The sequence below is a fragment of the Lepisma saccharinum genome, chromosome 14 (genome assembly GCF_977018435.1).
Source record: "Lepisma saccharinum chromosome 14, izLepSacc3.1, whole genome shotgun sequence".
NCBI lineage: Eukaryota > Metazoa > Arthropoda > Insecta > Zygentoma > Lepismatidae > Lepisma > Lepisma saccharinum.
Window position 1 is genome coordinate 48,778,436 of NC_139242.1, and position 21,134 is coordinate 48,799,569.

At 37.6% G+C, this 21,134-nt stretch overlaps 1 protein-coding gene across 1 annotated transcript in view; it reads right to left on the bottom strand.

Moving 5' to 3' along the window:
- Positions 1-458: 458 nt before the first annotated feature.
- LOC145998862 (LIM/homeobox protein Lhx9-like) overlaps positions 459-21,134 on the bottom strand; it is a 186,906-nt gene continuing 166,230 nt past the window's right edge. Inside the window, exons 4-5 of the mRNA XM_083135541.1 lie at positions 14,173-14,399; positions 459-1,696 (exon numbers count right to left, since the gene is read on the bottom strand). Of these exons, the coding sequence (XP_082991667.1) occupies positions 1,469-1,696; positions 14,173-14,399 (455 nt within the window). The 3' untranslated portion in view covers positions 459-1,468. The remainder of the gene's footprint in view (positions 1,697-14,172; positions 14,400-21,134) is intronic.

Genomic DNA, 21,134 nt, shown 5'->3' on the forward strand with positions numbered 1-21,134 from the left:
CAACAAATCCATAACAGTTTGAACCACCATCTGCTCGGACGATAAAATCGTAGGATGCAACCAAACTAAGCTGGTAGTTGGAATAAGGTAATGTACAATTACTTTTACTAATACCGGGATTAATTATTTCATTCGCACACCAGGTTAATTATCTGTCAAGGATTTATCGAGAACATGGCAGTTCAATCCCGCCCCTGTGCTCTCGAAGTGAAAAATCCAACAAATTCAATAGACCGTGAAGCATGTATGGAAAAATTAGAGGTATAATTTAACAATACAGGGAATTTCTCCAATTTGTTTGAAATTTCGGATACTTACTAATTTGGGTCTCCTAATCACGAATCTGCACTTAAAATTTGGCGCTCACGTATAGAAATTCCTGAATTATGGCTAGCCCCACGGACCATTGGCGCTAGCCCCACGGACCATTGGCGCTAGCCCCACGGACCATTGGCGCTAGCCCCACGAACCATTGCCGCTAGCCCCACGAACCATTGGCGCGTGGTTAGGTTAGGCTAGGAAACATAGTTAAATTTTAGGGTCGTAGTAATATCAGGAATATATATATTTCGTTCTTTAAGTATTCGAAACTGAAAATCTTGCAATAAATAATGAGCAATTGTGCATTGTCGGTTGCGATGACTGACCCTCTTATTTTGCAAATTTGACACGTGAGCGCCAAATTTTAACTTCAGATTCGTGATTAGGAGCCCTAATTTAGTGAGTATGCCGAATTTCAAACAAAATGGAGAAATTCCCGGTATTGTAAAATCGCTCCCGAAGTTTTGAAGTTAATTTTTCGACTGTTTTAGTTCCCTTGCACACTTGTTTCTGGGGGAAATGTTAACAGCTTAGTAGTCTGTGGCTTAAATTTTATCACGATAAGTCTATATAGGAAGAAATGTCTAATTGGTCAAATTACGTGTGCTTTTAGAAAGATACGGTTGTTGAAAATGTGATGATGTGTGGAGAAGGTAATGCGAAATAAGATTAAATGGACGATTATTTCTTTTCATTTCTAGCGTTATTAACGCACAGAGTTAGGCTAATAACAATACAATCGTGAAGGCAACCTTGAACTTTTTGTTCTGCATGACAAAATTGTCTACAGTAAATTAAAGTTAACAGAAATAAGTGAAGAATAGTAATGCTTGTGTACAGATATGGAATGTATAAGGTAACTAGATAGTGTGCCTTGAGCCTGTAACCTTAGTACACATCAACATGAGTTGGGCAGCAAACTGGGCAGAGGAGTCCGACGTTTTATCGTACAGATAGTCTTGCAACTACGTGCGATTGTTGTTCATGATGTTATTACCAGGTGGATACTCCAGAATGTCAGCCGTTGGATTTCCACACGTAATTCACACTGCCACTGATCTGAAGTTTTTCACTAGTCTTCTCGGCAACCACAATCGTAGAAAGTCCCATGGTCGTGTGAAGGGGAAGATTCGCTCGCTCGAGTGCGTTACGCGCATTCTAAAGAGCTCGGGCTGTTGCTCCCGAGGATATACTGAGGACTCTGCTCCTCGGATGAGAGGGGCAGGGGTTGGAGTCCAGACCCGCCGTGGTAGGAGGCTTCCAAGGAACTTTGGGAGAGATCAGCGAGCGATCCTTCGGGAGTCTTGTCAGGAACTTTCCCTTCCTGCTTCAGCATCATCCGGCGCCACTTGGCACGAGCGTTCTGGAACCACACCTGAAAGGAAGAATTCCACTTTATTAGAACCTGCTGATATATTTATTTGAAATTTATGCATTTCATTTCTGTGTTTCAAAGAATCTCAACCTCAGTGAATTTTTTTTTTCTGACGTTGCAGACAAAGCTCTTGTCACAAGCCGTTTTTCGTTTTAGTACTTATGCGCAGCCTTCTCCTGCTAGTTATGTGCAGTAGTATACTGCGCAGCCTTCTTCTCCTACGTATGCGCAGAAGTCTACTGCGGAATTTTCTCCGGCTACGTATGTGCAGTAGCACACAGCAGTTCGCTAGCTACTTTCAAGACAAAAAGCAGCTCCCATAGACCTGAAACACGTTCCAGCAACAACTTTCATGATAAAATCTCTTTGCTGATATTCTAAATTTTGAAAATTTTTCATGTGTTATAAATTCCTGCTACAGCTTTAAGGATGATAATATTCGTGTTCATTGCTTTCACTGTGATCACAACACCTGAACCATATTTTTTCAGTCGCCAGCTTGTGTGCAAACTATATAAATCCTATAGGGTGAATTATAAATAAATCTAATTATTTATTTGAAGTAACAGCATATTTTCTTAAGATAACATTTTTCAAAAAGTTGTTGCTGAAACAGACATAATGTCTATGGAAACTGCGTTTACCAGGAAGGCAGTCAACCAACCAGTATAGAGTGACTGACAGAACATATCTGCGCAGTAGACTACTGCGCATACGGAGAATAATGAAACGCGACTTGTCACATGGATGACTGCCATTTAGGTTAAGCATAAGCTGTGGTAAGAGATAGTTGTGAAAATAAGCGAGTTCTGACATGGAAATTCTGAAAACTGAAACATCATAATATAGGGAAAAAAATAGATTTAATTATAGTAAAACAAAATTAGCTGTTTATTACAAGTTTAGATTTTCTTTGGAGTGTAGAATTGACGAACCTCGGTGAAATACCCCATCGCACCAAACTGAAAACCAATAAACCGAGGACTTGGCAAAAGACCCGAAGCATCGCTTTAGAAGAAGCTCTACGTCCCCACGTGAGCAAAGGAGGGAGCGGGCACAGAAAAATGAATAGCCGTGCCAGAGTTCAAACCAACAAATATCTGTTCTGGTTTGTCTTCTACATTCATTCCACTTCGTCTCTTTCTCCTCCCTGTTTTTACGGTCCCTCCCCGATACTTTTTTTCCTCGCTCTTTCGCCAGCGTCGCAATGTTTTATATTTTTTCCTCCCATGAACACTTGCGCTCTACTTCCGAGTTCCCGCCCATCGCAATCTATCTTGCCTCTTGATACGACCCAGGCCGAACTAATCGATCAGCTCGGTGGCAGGATGGCAAGATGGAGGAGTGTCTCTGCCAAGGAGCCCGACGCTGTGATGAAGGCCAGGCGTGATTGAAGTCAACGAGGGAGGCTTTGTAGCATTAATGTCTCGCCTTTGGCAAATATTAGTTTTTCTATGAATTGCTAAAGTATAAATAATATACGACACGTAGGAAATTAGAAGGACTGGATAACGGTGCCACCTTCTACTTCAGGGGTTTGGGCAGGTTCGATACCCGATGGAGGCACTGAAATCGATAGGAGAGGCTACGATTTGGGAAATTGAGTTTTGGACGGGACCTCATCTAGTGGTAGGGTACTCGTCCGAGGCCCCGCGCTTCAGAGGGCCCCGGAAAGATAAAAATTATTATTTTGTGTACGGTTTGTTACAAGTATCACTCTGGTGCTTCCAGTTAAGCAACGAATCTCATTTTTGTGGACTTCATATATTGTTTTGACATACTTAAAATATCGAAATTACTGAAGTTATGTACTAAGCATGGGGTTACATAAAAATTGCGTTCAAACATTTTAACCAAAAATGATTAATATGGACTATTCGTTTAATTATAGAATGAAATCATAAAGTAAAAATATTATTTTACAAGAAACCTAATGTAAATTCACTACTGCTTCAAAATTCAGTGAAAAGTAAACAAGGAGAATTATGATAAAGAATGCAATTCGATATGACAAACATTGGAACTTCAATATGTAAAATAATGCTTTGATATTGAACACTCGCAGTTTTCTAATTAAACATAGTCAACGTCACGCCAGGAACGCATCGGAAATGAAAAGAAATACTAATTTAGAAACCTTTATTAGGCTCCCATAATTCTTGGCTTTAACCTTCAACATGTTCTGCTTATTTCTCTCCAGGTAATAATATTAAATACATAAATTGTTTATTAATTGATGTTTATATTGTGATTATGTACTTCAGACTACAGGACAAAAATCTCTAAATGTTTTCAGACATCTGATAAATTTCGGTTATAGGCCCCGCGTATAATGTATGCCCTATAAGCCCGGGTCTCCCTGTAGGTATTGATATGCAAAGGTGTAAGCGCACACAAACCAGACATTTTCGAGATATAGCGCATACATATCTTGTATATTTATCATGATTCGTGATACAGTACTTTTTCAAATCAATAAATATGTTTTTTTTTAAATAAGTATGGAGGATGTATTGATCACACGCATTAATATTATGATACACTGAAGACAGGATTTACGAGATTTTTTGGAACACTCAGCGTTTTTCAAAAGTTAGCGCCTCTCCAATCAATCAATCAATGAAGGAGATGAGTCTACACGTTTTGCAACTCTTGAAGTTCTTAGATGGCGGGGAGGGGGGGGGGATGTTCGGTAGAGCCTTGAGGCTAACTTGGGGGATGTTCGATAGAGCCTTGCAGCTAACCGGGGGAAGTTCGATAGAGCCTTGCGGTTAACTGGGTGATGTTCGATAGAGCCTTGCAGCTAACTGGGGGAAGTTCGATAGAGCCTTGCGGTTAACTGGGTGATGTTCGACAGAGTCTTGCGACTAACTTGGGGGAAGTTCGATAGAGCCTTGCGGTTAACTGGGTGATGTTCGATAGAGTCTTGCGGTTAACTGGGTGATGTTCGATAGAGTCTTGCGGCTAACTTGGGGGAAGTACGATAGAGCCTTGCGGCTAACTTGGGGGAAGTCCTATAGAGTCTTGTGGCTAATTGGGGATGTTCGGTCAAGACTTGGGCTCGGTGGGAGATTGTTCCGAATTTGTTTTAGATTCTCTCTCGCCCTCAATCAGAGCACTGTTTTACTGGGTATTGTGCTCAAGATTTCAGAGTTTAAGCATGCTACGTTAATAGCTGTTGTGCTACGTGCGCTAATATGACGGGCGGACCAACACCACAATTCTCCTCCCCGCTGATGAAGGAGGGCATTAGAAATTCGTCCCGCTATGAGGTGGCAATGAAAGGTAGCCAGGCGCGCCAATATATCATTCCGCATCGCGCTCTATTTGTCCGTCGCGGAAGCCTAGAGTTATTTGTCTGGGATCCGTGTTTACAGACGACGGCCGGGGACGCGAGCCAAGACGATGCAGCTCGGTCGTAAGTCAGCGTCGATGCGTGGGTCTTGTGAGAGGGGGAAAAAACGCGTACGGTACCTTTAAAGTGGGGACTCCGTGGCCCGTCATTTCTCATCGCCCCTGGAAAAAGGAAATAGCGCATGCCACGGATTCGTCACTGCTGCCATCTGGTTGGGACACGGAGACTTCTCTTGAAGTCTGGGACAATTAGCAGAAATAGACGTCTCCACCCCTTTCATGCATCTATCTCCTTATCTCGCAGATGCCGAGGAGGAAGGGGTTTGCAAAACCCTTTTCCCACGTGTGTGCTTCTCCCCCACCCTGCCCTTCCATCGCGTCATGGCCCGCCATTAGCATTCTCCTCGTTTCATTCTAACTTGAATCCTCTTGTGTACCTTGAGGGACAAGGAACGTCTCGAAGTTTCGACTCTGTTGCTTTTGTGGCACCCAGTAGCCGAACTGCGTCTTCGCTGCCAAGAACCAGCATTACCCAATGCCTTCGCACAAACACTCACTAGGGGCTCGACGATATCGAAAATTTGATATCGCGATATATCGTCACACGATACAATACGATATTTTTTTCCGTATCGTGATATCGGCGACATATCGTCTCCACGATATATATCGCCAAATATCGTGGCGATATACCGCTGACACGATATATATAGCTAAAGTATCGTGATGATATATGGCCAAAATATTGTGACCATATACCTATCGCTGACACGATATACGTATATCGCAAAAATATCGTGACGATATATCACTGACATGATATATATTGCTTAGATATCGTGGCAATATATCGCCAACACTATATATATATATATATATATATATATATATATATATATATATCGCCAAATATCGTGACGACATATCGCTGACACGATATTTATATCGCTATATCGCCAACACGATACATATCGCCAAAATATCGTGACGATATATCGCTGACACGATATATTTCGCCAAAATATCGTGACGATATATCGCTGACACGATATATTTCGCCAAAATATCGTGACGATATATCGCTCACACGATATATTTTGCTAAAATATCGTGACGATATATCGCTGACAAGATATACCGGGTGTCCCAGAAGTCTTACAAACTTTATTCATATCCGCTATATGCAAGGTAGAGATGTGAAAGTGGTGCCAAATGTTGGAAAACTAATCAAGTTTATTTGTTGCAGGTTTCAGTAATGTGGCTGTAGTGTAGCAGTGTCAGTGCCAAGAAATCCGGAATTAATGCTCTTGACATCGGGTGGAATCTTTCCATACAATGTTTCTTGGACTTGACAGGATTTGGGAATGAAGATAAATTCAATTTTTTAAATACCAACTTATTGATGGCAGATATTCTAGACGAAAGAATTCTGTACATTTGAAAGTTCCTCTGCACTATTATTGGTGACCGGGTCTCGTGATACCAGAGGACATGCTGAGCTTTTTCCTCATTTGTGAACATTTCCGGTTTTCTGGGCACTGATACTGCTACACTACAGCCACGTTACTCGAACCTGCAAAAAAAAAAAAAAAACTTGGTTAGTTTTCCAACATTTTGGCACCACTTTCACATCTCTACCTTGCATATAGCGGATATGAATAAAGTTTGTAATAAGGGAAAGACTTCTGGGACACCCCGTATATCTATTGCTTAGATATCGTGACGGTATATCGTCAACACTAACTATATATATATATATATATATATATATATATATATATATATATATATATATATATATATATATATATATATATCGCCAAATATCATGACGACATATCGCTGACACGATATATATCGCCAAAAGATCGTGACGATATATCGACTAGTTGATATCGCCTGGACGATATTTATTGAATATCGCGATATATCGTCTGGACGATATATCGCCCAACACTAATACTCACGATCTCCGCCCCTCCAACAATCTCATTTACATATCCGATACTTTAAGTAAGTACGTAGGACTGGGGACTCCTGTATGGTCAGGTCGTAACGCTGACGTTTTGTGATCAAGGAGTCCCGGGTGTGTGTCTGTTGGACACACAGTTGTCCTCAGGGCCGACTCTATGTGTGTGCGGGTGCGGTGCTCGAGGCATAGAATATACGTGGAGTCTAGGACCAAAATATGTCAGAGGTCTGACAAAATCAGACATTTTGTTCCTTGGTAAGTGAAGGTGGCCTATATTATATCAATGTAAACTTTATTACAATTAGTAAACAATTAATTTATGTATTTCGTATTATTATGTAAGACCAATAAGCAGTACATGCTGAACCAAGAATTATGGGAGTTGTTAACTTTTCAATGAACTTTGACTCTGTAGTGACTGTAGTCAATTTACATTATTTCATATAAAATAATATTTTCACTTCATGATTTCATAATTAAACGAATAGTTCATATTTAATATTGTTGATAGAAATATTTGAACATTGTTTTTATGCAGTACTTTGTTTAGAATATAATTTCAGTAATTGTGGATATTTTTTAGGTACGTCAAAACAATTCATAGAGCCGTGAAAAATCAGATTAGTTACTAAATTGGAAGCCCCAACGGCACATAAACTCGAAATAAACCGTACACAAACAATTATTTTTATCTATTGCGGGGTCACCTAAGCATAAAGATAACTTAGTGCAAACTTCTTACATAGGACTAAAAATTACACGTAGCTATAACTAGTATACGTTCATCAGTGAAAAATTATCAAAATTCAAGCACAAGGGGATGATGGATACTAATTTTCAAACACAAAAATTAGCTTTGCTGATAAATGCTACAATTAATTTAGTTTTAAAATATCTTAATTATATCCGAGGGTCCTGAATTAGACACATAAATTCCAGAATTTGAACTAATTACAAGCAAAACTAAATTGGCATACGGAAATTTATCAAACTATATATATATATACACACACATGGTGTAGAAGTAATAATTGCTTAACACTAATTGCACTAGAATGTCTAAAAGTATTAAATATAGACAACTGTCCCATCTTTGATGGATAATCTGAAATAAAAGTACAGTAAAGTCTGCATAAAATGTATACTCCATTGGACCCAGTTGAGTCTCAAAGCTATAACTTTCAAAAAGTACCACATGATTTTAGAAAATTAAATATATGTTTATAACATATTGCAGAAGAGCACGATTTAGATACAATTATCGATTAATCATTTTTATAGGCTTAACGGACCTGTTCATTTTATTATAAAAATATTTGGTCGGAACTTCGTGTTGCTGGATATTAATATTCCGTGGCATTTTCTAAATGGTGCGTTTCTGTAATATGTTTGTTTATCTTTTATGTACGTATAATCGTCTAATTTGCACTGGCAAGGTAAAGGATTGTTCTTAAGTTGCATTTTTGAATAGGTAATGATTTTCAGTTGGCTAATTTTGAATCTAATTTCACAAAGCTTTAGAGAATCTTTTTCGCGCTTTTAACGCCAACACAATGAACCCAGAGCCTTGGATCTTGACGCTTTCTTTAGCTTATTTTATATCTGTTTTATCCTTTTTCATTTTAAACGAAGGAGCTATTTATGCGCTTATAAGTGTTCACCATGATTGCTTTGGTTTCTTTTACCGTCGTTTTTCTGCCACTTTTGGCTATTTCCGAAGATTTAGATGAGAGATGATATGATGAAATTGATGAAGGGACACTCACAAAGAACACCCATGACTATCCCAGGATACGAACCCGGGACTCCTGTGTTAACCACTTCGCCACGGAGGTCTACAAAAATAAAGGTATTCTTGTTCTGCTTCGTATTGAGGAGATTGATGTCATTCCTTTACGTATCGGAAAAATAGAAAGATGTTCAAACACTAATCCTTCTCATAGTGCCTTTTGCAATGCATTGTTTAATTGGCGAATCAAGCAAATATGCACATTATGATTATATTGTACACTTGCTTTATTGATCATTTGATCTTGATTGGGCAGTAACTGCAGATAGTAAAGGTGGGAAATACGCAAGACTAGTAGTCTTGGAGATACGATATTTTTTGATTCAGTTTATTTAACGTCGCATTTCTGCCACTTTCGGCTAGTCGCGACGAGATATGCGTTCGTCTTGCTGCAATGTGACATATGCACAATCCACAAGACCTGCACAGAAAATGGTGTGGGACGGGAGGAATTTTTTACACTATTTCAGTTAAATCTTCGTCTATCTTAAGTATCAATTCTTTCACAGCATATTTTACATAGCGTTCTATCTTCAGGCTCATCATAAACTTTCGTCTCCAAACTTTGAAGTTTTCTTTTTATGACTATATTTTCATACAATAGACCTGTCAAATCATGTGACGAGTTGCGCTATTTCGTTTGTCTAAACTAGATACAATGGGATAAATCTATGTATATTTTTTCTGTGGTCACTGTCGCCAGAGACTGCAATTGTTGCAGGATCGGAATTCTCATAACGAAACGAACGAATCGAAAACTGGGCTCGAGAACCTGGTGAAACCACAGACTTCTGGCACGCTCTAGACGAAAGCGCAGCGTTTTGCTTATAGAAATTTTCCGTATGGCATCCAGCGGAAGGCATGTCCGTTTGGCAGAAATAAACCCTACTACGGACACTGTAATCACATTGTAAGAAGAGTTGAGGCATACTCATCTTGTGCATGTTGCTTCATATCAGGCACGTATCTAGAAATATGTTTAGGGGGGAAGGGGAACCAAGTGTCTCAGGAATAATAATAATAATAATAATAAAATATAATAATAATGTTTAAATTAAAGTAATTATATTAAATCAAATTAATATTAATTACAATACATAAATTAAAATTATATTATTATCACACGATTAGGTCAAAAGACTGTATAAGTAAGAATAGACTAGCGCATATTCATTCCGTAGCTTCTGTAGTTAAGATCGAAATAACTTACATAAAAACAAGTGCCCTGGCAATGAAATTAATGTCAAATAGATGAATAATTGAATATTTATCGAATAACAAAAATGATCTTACATGTACTTGTAGAAATGTAAGTTTCTGATTAAAATTTTATGCATATTATTTTGAGCAATGGTGTACATAAATCATCTATGTAATGTCATTCAAAGCCGTATGGTCCCGGGTTCGATACCCGGTGGTGGCACATAGTGGGTCCAGTCCCGATTAGCCTTACTGTGCATAAAGTGGACTAAAATATCAAATCAATCAATCAATCAAATCAAAAGCCGTATGATCCCAATATAATCCTTGTTTTCCAATAAGTTCAGAGGAAATTATACAACAAATGCTAAACGAGTATATTTTCATTATTTAATACTCGTACTTAATATGTCTATCGGGTTGGGGGTCCAGACCGCCGAAACGAATACATTTTTCATTATTTAATTTTAGTACTTGATAAATCTTTCGGGGAGGGGGGTCCGGACCTCCTGGACCCCCCTCTAAATACGTCCTTGCTTCATATCGCTCTCTGTTAAAATTATAATACAATTCCCGAACTAGTGCAGTTTGAAGCCATCATGCACGCAGCAGACGATTCTCACCGAACAAACCAGCCTCCTGGCCAGTGCATTTGGTGAATCTCGTTCTTGCACGGAATGCGAGTTTTGGGACAGCATAATGAACCGCACGGAAGCACTTATGGGACGGGCAGTTACCATAACTCGTTAAACTCGTGCGACTATCGGAATGGACCCACAGTCGTTCAGATCCCACTCTAAACTGTAGGTCCAGTAATTCATCAATTACATCATCACTCACATTATCTTTACGATTAGCCAAAAGTGGCAGAAAGTCGACGCTAAATAACAACTCGAAGCAAAATCAAGGATCAGAATTCAAGCTGATATAATTTTCGCTAAACCATCGACGCCTCTCGCACAGCTCTTTCCCGCGCAGCCTGCTGTGTGGTCCATTCTCACTGTCTCTTATCGGGGATCAGTGATAAGGGGGGCGGGGCGCTTCCCCGAGTTAACACTTCATCAATCGCCTGCCCCCATCCGTGAGACAATGCCTACCGCTGGAGGCATTTGAGAGAGGGGGAGGGAGGGGGGCAACGCTTTTCCGTGCCCAGTGTTTTGGCACGAAATCACTTAAGCGATTCGCAACGCAATTTGGGAGATGAAGTTCTCCGATTGGAGTTAGCCAGTTGAACGTCTCTCTCTCCGTGTCATGATGAAAATTAATGACCTGTAAAGTTTTGGGGGTAAAACAGCATAAAAGTGTTGCAGCTACCTCGGAAATCAACGCCGAAAATGTTTATACGGTACACGCTGGGTAAGGTACACCCGCAATAGGTGGCTAACGTTGTCGTCTCGCGCAGCCTGATAGGGCCCTCCCGATATTTTGCCAAATTAATACACTTTTACAGAAACGAAAGTAGCCGTTGTTTGTAGGTTTTGGGATGCAGAATTTGAAAAATGACATGAACTTTTGTCGATTGTATCGTGTGGCCTACAGGTAGAGACTTAATTTTGACAATCGCAAAATAATTCGAATTCAGTCTCGCGAATTTCAACACCTTTTGTGCTTATTCTTTGAAAAAAGCCCGCGAAAAGTTGTAAATTTTCTTTAACAATTGTCCAGCACGCTAATTTTTGCCGCTCCAAGTTCCCTCCTCGGGAAATAATCCTGGCCACGCTTGGAAAAGTCAATCTAAAAAATTCATGCATGAATAATTCCTTATCCGCACAATACCTTACCCTGCCCGACACCTTAACAATGCAATTGGGGTGTACTATAAAGACCAATTCAGGTGATAAACATCTATACCCTATCCCATCTAACTGTGGAGCAAGGCCACGCATTGCGTCAGAGAAGCGAGGGAAATCTATTGGCCAGAGAGAAGCAGTAGACGCTGATGGGAAGGCTGGTAACTTCAGTCGCTTCCCCCCGCTCCACACAATTCCGTTCCTCTCACGTGTTCATTGGTGTAGCCGTCTCCCGTCACTACTTGCGCAGACACTTGATTTCTTTTGCTTGCTCTACAGTTAGCTGTTACAGAGTATAACATTTTGCAGATTGTGATGATTCCTTTCTTGCACGTCGTGAAGGACGCAGCCAAAAGTTGGAAAATGATTGCAGTATCGATCATATACACGGAAATTTCCTTCCATTTGGGGACGAAATTTGCCTTCAATGAAAGCAGAACGGCCCTCCATACGAAGTTCCTCTAATTGATGGCCTCGATTGTTAAGTAACTGGTATGGAAGGGAGAGAGAGAGAGAGAGGAAAAAAGACGAGGTCTCTCGCTCAATGGTACAAACAAGAAATCAGCAAGTCGAAAGAATTTAATGACCGGCAGAAAAGGAAGAAGGCTCGTTTGCTTCTCAACGACTCCATCTTATTTCGTAATACTTGAGAGACTTTTCTTCTTCTTCTTCTTTTTTTTTATCTGAAGAAATTATTAAAAATAAGGCATGTGTTCAACTGGCTTGGGCACAAGAAGGGGAACATTTCATGGACCAGATAAATGTGCGTAATGTATCTGGTGGATTTTGTCATGGAGTACTTGTGCTCACTGCTTTCCTCTGCTCTTCTGTTCGTGCTTCGTGTTTCACCTCCCAACATTTTGTTGCTGGATTTAGTAGATGTTATAATTTTGCGATTAAACAACTTCGAGCTACATTTTACTTTTTTAAGTTGAGTCGTTCTGTTAAGTTTGATTTTTTTTCTTTCGTTTATCACGTTTCTATAGGGTTGTTCTCTATTTCTTGAAATTTTTAATTTTATTTCTGAAAATTGTCCGGAAACGACAACAGCTTATTCCGTTTTTGATGTTCACTTTACGTTTCAGATTTTGTATTTTGCTAATTATTTAGTCCATATTTGCAACACCTTTTATGGATTATACCTCCTCATCAACCGATATACTATACATAATATATATCAACTTGTCAGGTTGATGGTCATTTTTTGTCGAATGTTAAGAAAGGAAAAGTTAGAAAATTTCGATGTTGTTTATATATTTCTCGTCGAGCTTTTAGAATTTTTTACGATTCTGAAATTCTACATAGTCAAAGAACATTAGAAGTTCGCCCAGGTTTAAACACTGAAAAGCATTGTTGTTATGTTTATCACGTAAAATAGTTGCATTCAACGAAACTCTTATGTTCTTAATATCATCGAGATAAATCTTTAGAATAGAAAAATACTTCCACTTTAATTTTAAAATCATGTTGTCTTAAATGTTCTAGATATCGACACTTTTGTTTTAAAATACTGCCCTGGTGGTCCAGTCATCGGAGAGATCCCCTCACCCGGCCACTTTGGGAACCGTAGGGCAACCCTGGGGACTAAAGGTGGTCGGAGTGTGGTGCTGTTCCCATCACCAAGAGTAGCTATGGTGAAACTGGTAATGTGGAGATAATCTCAACACCTCCTATAGTGGAACCACAGGCAAGAGGACCTTAGCAGAACCGCGTGCCCCGTGCATCGTACTCGCGCGTGGAGGGGAGGGGCAGAGTGGAGCAGGCTTCCTTATGACACGAGTTCAACCGATGGAGGGGAAGATGATGCGCGAAGACTTTTGGCCGAAGGTTCTTTTCTGGGTGGTCTCTTTATATTTGCCTTCATGCACGGTGCAGTTCACAGGAGATTATTTTTTATCCTTGTACTGAAGAAAGTCGTTGGTACAATAATACAGTTGCACTTTTAATCCAGTATTCTAATTCCACAAAATTAACTTTTCCATTCTAATCTGAAAATTCTACTACATCTCTTTCTTGTACAGTCACGGACAGTTCTGGGTTGTGACAATCCCATTAACTTTCAATGGAATTGTTACATCCCAGAAGTGTCCGTGACTACAACTCTACGAAGAAACATAGGGGTTGTAAATGTAGGACTCAATACATTTTCGAGCACGGTAAAAGTGGACGTAATGAGATCAGCATTACGATCCATTGGCTTATACTCGTGATAAGAATCTGGATGATCCCCAGAGATAATAATGTAAATGATAAAATGTTCTTCCCGAGGTTCCCAACCCCGGGATTCAAACGCGTGGCTCCTCCTTGGTAATGTTAAAAACACGTTTCGTTACTCTGTCCATGAAATGTAGGTTGAGAAAACTCCTCTTACCTGTAGGACTCTTTTCGGAAGACCTGTCTTTTGAGAGAGCTGCTTCAAGTCTTTGGCATCCGGGTTGTGGTTGATGGCGAAGTACGATTTCATGGTCCTGAGTTGGTGGTGCTTGAACGATGTTCGCATCCTCTTCGTCCGCTGGGGCTGTCCGTTGGTCCCCCCGAGGCCAGGGCTTGGACCGGATGCACCGAAGGGACCGTCCAAGTACGAATCCGCATTCAAATCTGCAAACATAAATGAAAAACAATTGTAGAAACAATAACAATTTTACCTCTTTATGTAAACCTTTAGCAAAAATATTAGAATGGGGAATATAACTGTGGACAAAGAATATGATAAGGAAAGTAACACTCGAAAATTTCTAATACCATACGAGACTGTGCGTGATGTTGCGGTGTGACCACCATCTTTGTCTACCATGCACAGGAGCACCACACACTACTTACTCGAAACTTACATCCTTTCTGCTTACATTACAACAAACTGCTCAGAGATACGAGCAGTATTGTACATAACTATTTACTTTTCTGACGTCTCAAACGGATCACCCTGTACTTCAGACAACTAAGCAAAATAATATAAATATTAAATTATTTAAATTGAAATTCGTGGGTTAAACAGTCATTTGAGTGTGCATTTGTTAAAGTGACTCTTGAAGAAGAAAGAAGACAAAACATTGTTGACTGCTTGTGTGGAACAGTTAATTGTTGTAAAATCAGTCTAACTATCACGGTTAAAAATAACGATTCGATTAATAATTACATTGAACTGTATTAACGGAAATTTTGAATTAATAGCAAAATGTTGGTACAATCTTAGAGAGACAAACGGAACTATATCCTTTCGTACGACTGAAAGAAAATTAGAATTTTAGAAGATAAAAGACTAAGGCAACTTTCAGATCGAAGCGACACGTGTCAGTTGGAAAACGAACCCTCAGCAATAAATACAACTTTTTGTGCCGAATCGACACGACAATCTGCACGTGTCGCTTGTAACTTTGGTATCGCTTATTGGTATTGGACCGTTTTCTCAATAGCGTGCATCGTGTCGACCCAGTTGGCGCATGCGCAGTGAATGCTATTATTCAGACTGAGGGTGCCCGTGTCGGTTGTTGCCTTGGTGTGCTTTGGCGTTTCGGTTTGAAAACTCCTTAAGTTGACCATGAATTGTGAGCCTCAGCAACGGGTGTTTGGAAAAAAATTATAAGAACCCTACTGATATTGTGAATTTTAAAAATTTTCGTTCGTTAAGAATACATCCTACATGTTTATTTGTTCCCTTTAAAGAAAAAGGAATTTATTTATGGATAGATTGGAATGGTTAAATTTTGTTGAATAATTTTAGACACGATCTGAAAAAAATGCTTAAAGTTGGCTTCTTTCTTATCAAAACATACAACGAAATATAGTCAGATTAATATTGTTGCATAATTAGTTTTTGATTGAGTTAGATCACTAATCACGACAATTGAAGTACTCTAGACGTCTAGAGTATCGGCTCTTCTTAAACTCATTGTTGAGAGAGCTAGTCTTCTTACTAGAGCACATCGTGTTGTAATGTCTACTAGGTCCTGTGCTGGAAACAGCCAATCATAGAACTCCAACTCCAACCACATTGTCTAACTCGTGCGTGCCTATATTTAAGTTTCACGCTTCGTAAAGTATGACGATTTTCAGGTTCACAGAAAAACATTTATTTATTTATTTATTTATTTATACATACTCCCCATAACAGAGCTATTGCTCCACTTACAACGGGGGTTTACAAGTAAATAAACTATGGTACATAATATCCATATACATAAACATAATATTAACATATACATAAACACAAATATTAACATATACAAACACATAAACCAATTGCATATACACAAATAATTAAATGATATTAATGCCTATTTTCAGTTTGTGTTATATTATATTGTATTATAAAATTATATTTAGCATTGATAAAACAACTTAAAATATAGAATTACAATTCTTCAGACAAAATACTAATTAAGAATAAATTGTTTAATGACAGATAAATATTTCTTGTAGGACATAGCAAAATCAATATTAACATTATTTTGTATTAGTACATTATGGGCCTTACATATTTGAACCATTACTGAATTCTGATGTACAATATTTTTAGAATTAACCAAAGAAAATGGCAAATAAGAACGCAACGTTCTAGGTTTAATTGTGAATCCTATCAACTGAAGACAATCTTGAGCATCAATTAAGTTATTTATAAATTTATAAAGTAAAATATGTTTGGCTAGTTCTCTTCTTGATTGTAACGAAGAGAACCCAAATTCAGATAAAATAGTATTATAGGATATTCTTTCTAAATATGAAGATCTTTTAAATTTTTTGTAATATAAATATCTTACGAACTTATTCTGAACATTTTCAATTAAATCACGGTAGCATTGAAAATAAGGATCCCAGATGACACTAACATACTCTAACTTACTTCTTAATATCGAATTGTATATTGAAGCAATTGCTTGAATATTATTAATTTCTCTGGTAGTTCTAAATATAAAGCCTAAAATTCTAAATGCATCCGATACTAATGTTTGTACGTGCTCTCTGTAAGTAAGCCTTGAGTCGAGTAAAAGTCCCAAATCCTTTATAAGTTTAACTCTATTTAAAACTATTCCATTCATAGTATAGTTATGAGTATAAGATAAGTTACGTCTGCTAAACGTAATAGTTCTGCATTTACTTATATTAAAATCTAACTTATTGGTGACACTCCACTGAAAGCAATTGTTTATATCTTTCTGTAATTGCGCTAAATCACTTATATTTGTAATGGATTTAAATATTTTTAGGTCATCAGCATAAAGCAGATAATTAGAATTTTTTATAACAGAGGATAAATCATTAATAAATATTATAAAAAGTAAGGGACCCAAGTTTGAGCCTTGCGGAACACCAGATGTAACATTATATAAAGGAGATGATTCAAAATTGTAGGTGACATAGAATTTCCTATTTTTTAAATACGATGCTATTAATTTTAACAGTGGAAACGAAAAACCGAAATTTGCTAACTTATATATTAATATATCATGATCTAACTTATCAAAAGCTTTAGCAAAATCTGTATAAATAGTATCAACAGAGTAACCATTGTTAAATGAGTCTGCCAAAAATTGAGTAAATGAGATAAGATTAGTTAAGGTTGATCTTTTGGATATAAAACCATGCTGATGGTGAGTTATATACGGTTTAACATGATAACAAATTCTATTATATAAAATGTGTTCAAAAATTTTTGCTGGTGTTGAAATTAAAGATATAGGCCTGTAATTGATGATTTCCTTGGCATTACCAGATTTTGGTATAGGAGTTACTTTACTTATTTTCCACCTATCGGGGAAAATTTGGGTGGTTATAATCAAATTAAATATGGTGCATAGAGGAAACAATAAGCAATCAGTACATCCTTTGAATATGTAAACGGGTATACTATCTGGACCACTAGCTTTCTTCGATTTCAGTTTTCTAATAGAAGTTTTACATTCAGATTCAGTAATACTATCTAATACCAATGGTTGATTTACTATCATAGGTACTTCACTAGGAATTGAGTAAGTTGGAATAGAATAATTAAAAACGCTCTTAAAGAATTGCGCAAAACCATTAGCTATATCTTTGTTATTGTCAAGTGATACTCCATTATAGGTTAAACTACACTGATTATTAGTTGATTTCTTTTTACCTTTAATATAACTCCAAAAAGACCTAGGATTATTTTTTATGGATTCTTCAGAGTTCTTTATGTAAATCTTGTAAGCTTTGGTTATCATAGATTTTGATTTTCTGCGTAATTCAACAAATTTCTTCTGGTTATATTCTGACAATTTACGTCTATGTCTATAATACTCTTTATATTTAAGTAATCTTATAATATCCAGTGTAAACCAAGGCGGGTACGATTTTCTCTTATTACGCTTCCTTATGGGTACATTATTACCAATAATTTTATCTAAAATTTCATAAAAGTAGTCCAATGCTACGTTGGGATTCTTAAATAATGTTAAAGGATGCCAATCAGTTTGATTAAGATTTCTATATATATTGAAAAAATCGGCATTACGGTAATCATATGTATAAATAGAACGTGACTTAACATTATGAATAGTTTTGTCATAAAAGCGGTGGACTTGAAGTAATAAGGGAGGATGATGAGCATCAGGGCTTAGAAGAGGGAAGGAGTTATGATTAACCACGACATTGTTAGACAAGTTGGTCAGTACCAAATCCAACGTTTTTCCGTTGTTATTTTTTACATTATTTATACTTTGTAATTCCAGTAAACTTAAAAATCTAAATAATGTTAAGGAAAGAGGACAACCATTTTCTAAGTCGTAATTAGAATCTACAATTTCTGGAATATTAAAATCTCCTACAATAATCAAACCACAAGAATGTATATTACATAGCTCTTCCATTCTGGTAAAAAACATATTGTAAATTTGTAATTTAGTATTAGGTGGGAAATAAACTGTAACCACTATAATGGCAGAAACACTAGTTATTATCTTAACACAAACAATCTGAATATTTTCTATAGTTATTTCAATGTTCTTGGTCCTCAAAGTACTCTTTACTGCAATTAATACGCCACCACCTCTTCTATGTAACCGATCTTGCCTAAATACAGCATAGCGAGTATCAATAAATTCACAGTTGTTAATAACATTGGAAAGCCAAGTTTCTGTAAAAACAATTACATCATAGTTTTCATTTAGAATACTTAGATATACATCATTAAGCTTAGTATTAATACCTCTTACATTTTGATAGTATAAATTCAATTCATTATGTGATTCATTATAATCCATGACTCAACTCACCATGATTACATAATATTTTGTATATCTGTTTCAGTTTTTATTACAAAAACTTGCCTGTCATTTGGGGTCTTTCTTAAACGAATAGAACCAGAATTGTCAATCCAAAGATAGGCATAGTTTTTTTCTCTTTGTAATTTCCTAGCTTGTCCAAAAATAGATTTCCTATATGGAGTAAGGCTATGATTAATATATATTGGCTGATTATTCGTAAACCCCAGATGATTTGTATTTAAATTTCTTTTTACCTTGCGTTTTTCAATCATTTTATCCTTATCCACTCTTCTTACAAACTTTACAATTATACCCGGAGAATTATGATTGCTAGAATTCTTAAGCCTATGACATACGTCTATCATTTCCTCTTTAATTTCCAAATCAAGAGCCCTACCAACATCCATAACAGTTTGATAAACATTTTCATTAGATTTTCCTGGAATACCAATAATTTCCAATGCATTCCTTCTGCTATATTGTTCCAATTCATCAAGTTGAACTTTAGTGTTTTTTAATTCTTGTTTCAACTCGGTATTCTCCTTTTTCAGTTCTTCGATGTGGGCGAGGCAGGCGTTGATTTTGTCCGACTGGGATTTTATTAGACTAGAATTATCATCCATTTTTACATGTAACATTTCTAATGATTTACCAAGTTCAATTTCCGTCTCCTTAGTTGTTTTTTTAACATTAATAAGTTCTTCCTTTAACTCTTTCACGGAATCGAAAATGTTTTGCAAAGAGGGAACACCTTCTACTAAAGGTTCTTCAGAATGCATAGATCGTCTTTTTTTAGAGTTGCATGATTTACACCTCCATGGTCGATTTTCAGATTTATAAAACTCCAGATCGGTTTCATTAATGTTCACACATTTAATATGCCATAGCTTGGAACAGTCAGTACATGCTATTTTGGCGTTAACATCATTCCGAGGAACTGGTTTATTACACTCACCACAATTGCTCATTCTTTACGTATTATTAGAACAAACACACAGCACAGTAAATGTCTATATGGACAGTAACTGAGCACCCACTAAAGCACAAGGAGGTGATAGTCTGTGAACTCCGATGCAAATGAATTGGCAACACTGATAACAAGTGAATGTTTGTTTATCAAGACAGTTCAACGAAAAAATCAAGTTTTACGTTCATAGCTCATTGAATATGCACTTATATTGACTTTTAAGTAAATGTCAATAAACTTAGTATACTTACATAACAAGTCTCAGCAATATATAGTCTTCAGTTGCCTGTTGTAGTATTAAAATAGAATTTCATCGGAGCACACACCTTATTCACTTCTCACATACTCGCCATGTTGGACATACAAGAATAATTACAATCAAGACATACGAGTAATCTCCGATGAACTGTATCTTTTTCAAATATGCTGTATGAAGATGATGTTGATTCCTTATGTACTGTACAAAGTAGCCTGTGAAACGAACGCCAGATCTCGAGTAACAATTTCACATCTACTTCGTCAACCTAAGTTTGTCCCAGAATGTCTTGAGCAATGGGCTTGGGTTTTATGTAAGCTTGTATTGAAATATCGAGTAGTATTCTGTTGATAGAAAATTTCGACCCTTCTTCTCAAAACCTGATAAATTTAAGGACAGGCGGAAACGCAGGACGCCTCCTCCTGGACAAATCTATCCGCCATGACGGAAAGAGGAAAGAAAACCCCGAGATTATATTCTGGTCAATTTTACATCGCCGGAGCTGAGCATGACAAAGCCCCACCTCGCAGCCGGTGAATTAATTGGCAGTTCGGGGAAGCGAGAGGGAGGACCCGAGGCTCCGGATCAAGCGGCGTAATCCGCTTTAGAACAAGCTGATTCCCGCGCCACAGACAATTCCAATCCCTCGGTGCCCCGGACACGTCGAAAAGACAACGCGGGCGATTTGTTAGCTGCAATTGAACAAGGGGGAGGTGGGCACCAGCTCTCATGTTTCTAATCTCATTGGAAAGATTAGTTCGGAGGATTATCTGATGCGAAGAAAAATTAAACGCAGCCCCACGTTGGGCGCCATAAAGCACGAAGTTTTTCTTTGGTGGTTTTAAGTAACAACAATCAATTCATGGAACACATGCGTTCGGATG